We start from the raw sequence: 4,936 nt of genomic DNA, 5'->3' as shown, positions 1-4,936 counted from the left end.
TTATTTTCACAACTAGTTACTGAATGAATTATTTTTAAAATTGACAAAAAGGTTAAACTGAAAAAATTGCTGTTTAAGCATAACAGTTCTAAATCTAGTGTATGAAGGATGTTGCAGCCAATCTCAACGAGGATTGATAATGGCGAATCTAGAATTTTAGCTAAGGATATGTCTGCCTTAAAATTATTGTGTATAATTCGGTAATACATTTTATGCTGCCTGGTGCTGTTCGTTTTTATATATTCAGGTGAGTTTTTTCTCTCTCTTTTTTTTTTTGGAAATATGTATGTATACCTGTTAACTTCCCAAATCTGTAGTCTATGCCAGGGTGTACCCAGCATAACCTATAGCTCCGTCTCTGCTGAGAGAAAGCATTGAACTTCCTGATGCATAAAAATGTTTGTCGCCGCCAGATATTGCCTTGTCTTCACCGACAAAACAGCAAGAGCATCCCTCTGCATTCTCTTGACTTCATGCTTGGAAAAGGACAAATGGTGTATAGGCTTGGCAATATATCCCGGTGAGAGCCAATTTCTCACTTGCGGGGCACTGGGGTCAGGGCCCCGAAATTTTAAGGTGTAGGGTCATGGGAGACAATCCAACCCATGGGACCGTAGAAACGGAAAGTGGAACCCTGGTCCCAACTCAATAGGCTAAGTAGCAGCAAAGAATAATAAAACCAGAAGTTCAAAATGCAAAGATGACCTTTGCATGCCATCACTTTGGCTACAATATTTCTCCGCATGCAAAAGAAGGCTAAATCTGCCATATATCTAAAGGAGAACCATCATTCCCATCTCATGCATCATTCCCATCTCATGCATCTATCTCTTCAAGTACGCTCCAAAGCTTGGGGTCTTCATAATCCTTGATGATCAAGGTGGCTCCTGCATCCAGTAGCGACTTCTCTGGGTTCCTTGTTGCTACGGCAACAACAGGGATCCCAGCAGCAACACCTGCACGTGTGTCTAAAGCAGAATCTTGAAACAAAAGCACACATTGATTGGCACCTGCCAAATCCAACCATATGACATGTTGCAACAGATGCAAATGAAATACTACCTCCATTTTATATTGTAAGTCTTTCCATCTTTACCTAAATTTATTGATGGGTGAATGTATGTACTTTATATATGTGTCTAGATTTATTAGCATCTAAATGAATCTAAGCAAATGCTAGAAAGACTTACAAGAAAGGAGAGAGTAGTAGTGATTTACTTCAAAGATAAAAGTGTGCTTGGCACACACTTGAAGCTCCTTGAGAGCCTTCAAGTAGGGGAATGGGGCAGGTTTTGGCTTCTCACATTCGCCTCCAACAATGACGGCCTGGAAGAAGTCTGTGAGGCCAAGAAGGGAGATCATGAGCTCGGAATTGATCCTGAGGGCATTGGTTACAGCTGCACGCTTATATCCATGATCTTTGACCCACTGAACCACTTTAGCAAGGCTCTTTACAGGTTCCAAACGCTCTTTTGCCAAACTGAAACAAGTGAAAAAAATTATAAATACTCAGTCCGGGGAGTTATGCTGATACAGACTAATTGCTATACAAAGTACTTCAGAACAATGTATGGTTTTTCAGCAATACCTAAATTTATATGGATGCTAAGGAATTTATATATATACAATATACACTAATCAATAAATAGATCAGATAGTGTTACAATACGAAACTGATGGAGCAATAGTAAAAAGTAATGTAGGAAGGTTGGTAGTTTCTTCGCTGGGTGGAAGGTTGGTAGTTAATGTTTCTCTTTTTTTTAAGCCCCATAGTTAATGTTTCTCACCACAAACAAAAAAGAAAACCTTAATACCGTTGTGGACAGTGGAGTATGTTGAAACTAGACACAATTGATGTTACCGTGAATTGTAATGTACCTTCTGTATTTAGCTTCCTTGTCTTCTAGGAATTGCAACCCCTTCTCAAGGGGCCAATTTGGGAACAAATTCTGAGCAGCTTCAACATCGCTCCTTCCAGCAATGTTGTTTATATATGAAAAATTCATCATCGATTGGCACACCATTGTTATACCCAATCTGTATAAAGGTATCTTCTCAATTAGCTTTTGAGAAAAGTTAATGAGAAGCACAAAGAATAAGAATTCCGTACCTCAAGAAGCATTTCTTGGAAAGCCGCGTGATGAAGTGGATCTGAGTCACACAAGGTCCCATCAATGTCGAATAGAACTGTCTCAATTGGAACTGACGACGCCAGAGATCTGAAAGGATTAGTACTAATGATCATTCACGAGGCACAAATTGTCTAAACCTCTAAATAGTGAATCTATCTACTCATTGAACAATGTTACTCTTCCCACAACCCACCTTTTCGCTTCTGTTTATCCTTGTAAGCTAAAAAATGAATTTTCAACCTTAAATTTGGGGTTGATTTTGAGGTGTTTTCACTGAAGTTTATTTCCATCATTGGCTTTTAAATCGCAAAGAATACGTATATAAAAGTTTTATTCTCAAATTATTTTTTGTTTATAAATATGCCATTTGGTTTTTTCGACAAACATCACCTCGCTTCCACAAAAATTGGAATCAGAGGTCATCGCTTTAATGTCTTGTCCATCTAAAGAATTTTGGTGGTGTTTGTACCAAAAAGAACAAGCAGATCAGGCCAAGCCTGACAGACTGCTAGTTCAACCAAAAAGGGTGGACAAGAAGGTAGCAAACTACAACAGCAAAAGCTGTAATCTTTTCTTATGTTAAACATTTTCAAAGTGCATCCAGAACATTTCAAGCAGCCACGATGCAATTTCCTGCGAGGAGCAAGAGCAACCAAACACATAATTCGCAATTGCGTTCTAAATAAAGCTTTCTTTCATTCTTTGTTTCTTCATCGTCACTACCAGCTATCACAGTCCAAACCCACACACCACACATGTATATGAGTTTATGACTCACGATCGTCCGATCCATCCATCCATCCATCCATCCATCCATTCCTGAATTCTGATCACGCGCGGTGCCATCGCCTCCACTCCACCCCATACGCCAAAACAAACCAAACCAAACCGCGGAACATTGGCACACGAATCTCACCTCACCTCACCTCACCTCATCTCATCCGAAAACGGAGAAACAGAACAATAGTAGGAGAGAAAGGTAAGGAGGATACCCGACAGCGGGGATGCCGTTGGGAGTGGCTTCCGCCATGAGAACCTGCTCCCGCCGTCGCGCGCGGTGGTGGGAGGGGACAGAGGAGAGGAGAGAAGAGGAGATCAGCGGCGAGGAGGAGGAGGAGGAGTTTGCGAATCTGTGGCCGCGGCTGAATCTCGCCTCGGGTTTTAGAGGCTTTTCTTTCGATAGGGCGAATGAGTGGGTCCACCTCGTTTTGTGGGGACCGCTCTTTTATGCTACTTCAGTGCCTTCTTCTCGTGTCTCTTCCTCTACACCTCCCTACCTACGTACATGCTATACACTTGTCTCAATGCTCGACCGCTCGATGCTCCTCTCTACACGAATATGTTCGGTGGAATGGACTCCTTCCTCCGTCCCATCTCTAATACCGAATTCACTGCAATTTCTCGGGCAACTAGCACGGCCACGTGGCGCAGCTTCCAGATCCTTCATTCGCTTGTGGGTTGGCTCCAGTCTCTCTGTCTTTAACTTCTTTAATTAAAAAATCACACCGCCTTCTCCAAAAAAAAAGAGAAAGTTCGATCCATAGCACACAAAAGAAAGCAGTACCAAAAAATAGCACACAACTTTTCTGATTTTGACGAGAAGCACAGACCACCATTTTCCCTTCATTCCGTAGCACTTCTGTCGCATTATGAGGTAACATCATTAGATGAGAGTGGAGAAAAATGTCATAGGACTCATTTACCCTTCATCTCTTTCCTGTATCTCTTCTCCCTTATTCCCCATTTCCTGTCTCTCTCTCCCGTTCATTCTCTTCACTTTCTCTTCACCAAACCCTAACCCTAGTTCTTGTTGCCCATGGCGGCTTCGGCTGGCTCAACTCTTCGTGAATCACATGTTGATGGATCCATGCTCCGCCGGCCTCGTCATGCATCATTCTCTTCCGCTGGTCAGATTCGTTTTACCCCCTCCTCATTATTGCCACTAGTGCACTGTTCAGATTGTGGAGAGAAAATTGTTCGGTATGTGTCCCGTAGCAAGAAGAACCCAAATCGAGTGTACTACAAGTGCTCAAACCGCACAAAGGTAAGCTAAAGATGTGTGATTTTTTGTTGTTTGCATCTGTATTGTTCCTAATAAGGTGATGAATGGGTCAAATTTGTAGAGAAATGCCCCATGTGATTTTTGGTATTGGGAAGAATGCTACCAGAAGTACATTATTGACCATGGATTGCTCAATGGAGATGTTGGTAGGGATGAAATCAAGGGAGATAGTTCTGAAGAGGATGAAGATGGAGACCTAGGTTCAAAGAAGAAGCTATTAGAGGTTATACTGATGATAGGTCTGAAGTGAAGCGACAAACAATCTATTTGAAGATCGCAACATTTGGCATTGTTCTTTCTGGTGCTATACTTTTAGGTATGATTGCTGTTGTGGTGGCAAAGGGCTTTGTGTGAGCTCTGTTGTATGTGGTAGTTAAGTAACTGGAAGTTAGTTGTGAGCTTTGATGTATGTGACAAGTTAGTACTTTTGTATATTTATGAAATTGAAGTAACAGAGATTATGTCATGATAATTATTGTAATGATCTTAGAATTTTGTCATGATATCTTCACTTTTGTTAGAAGTATGAATTTTTATAAGAATTTGGCCACAATATCTTGAATTGTCACTAAAACAGGACATAACAGGTCCACACACATAAGGATATATAAGATTTTTCTTAGAAACAAGGACATAGCGGTTCATAGAGTTCACAGAAGAATATTTCAGACACAGGACATAGAAGTTAAGGAGTTTACACATTTATCTAGAGAGATACATATTACATGTCCATTTTGGTTCA

The 4,936-nt window shown here is 41.0% G+C and overlaps 1 protein-coding gene and 1 pseudogene across 2 annotated transcripts; one reads left to right on the top strand and one right to left on the bottom strand.

The window, feature by feature from the left end:
* Positions 1-511: 511 nt before the first annotated feature.
* LOC102708747 lies at positions 512-3,305 on the bottom strand (annotated as a pseudogene).
* Positions 3,306-3,694: 389 nt separating this feature from the next.
* LOC102708470 lies at positions 3,695-4,706 on the top strand. Of its 2 annotated transcripts, XR_001551260.1 has the most exons (3): positions 3,695-3,786; positions 4,045-4,176; positions 4,256-4,703. XR_001551260.1 is itself a non-coding variant. In XM_015841818.1 (2 exons), the coding sequence occupies exons 1-2, from the start codon at positions 3,949-3,951 to the stop codon at positions 4,442-4,444; spliced, it is 417 nt and encodes a 138-aa protein (XP_015697304.1). In that variant the 5' UTR covers positions 3,821-3,948; the 3' UTR covers positions 4,445-4,706. The 2 variants fall into 2 exon arrangements, 1 of the variants encoding a protein (XP_015697304.1); XM_015841818.1 differs by lacking the exon at positions 3,695-3,786 and having other exon boundaries at positions 3,821-4,176; positions 4,256-4,706.
* The last annotated feature ends 230 nt before the right edge of the window (positions 4,707-4,936 follow it).

The sequence above is a fragment of the Oryza brachyantha genome, chromosome 10 (genome assembly GCF_000231095.2).
Source record: "Oryza brachyantha chromosome 10, ObraRS2, whole genome shotgun sequence".
Taxonomy (NCBI): Eukaryota; Viridiplantae; Streptophyta; class Magnoliopsida; order Poales; family Poaceae; genus Oryza; species Oryza brachyantha.
This window is presented reverse-complemented; position numbering and strand designations above follow the sequence as displayed.

What these genes read in the sequence shown, in the direction of transcription:
- LOC102708470 (XM_015841818.1), top strand. Translation starts at nt 3,949, where the DNA reads ATGGCGGCTTCGGCTGGCTCAACTCTTCGTGAATCACATGTTGATGGA. An exon ending in AGTGCTCAAACCGCACAAAG is followed by an intron (nt 4,177 to 4,255) that starts GTAAGCTAAAGA and finishes TCAAATTTGTAG; the next exon opens with AGAAATGCCCCATGTGATTT.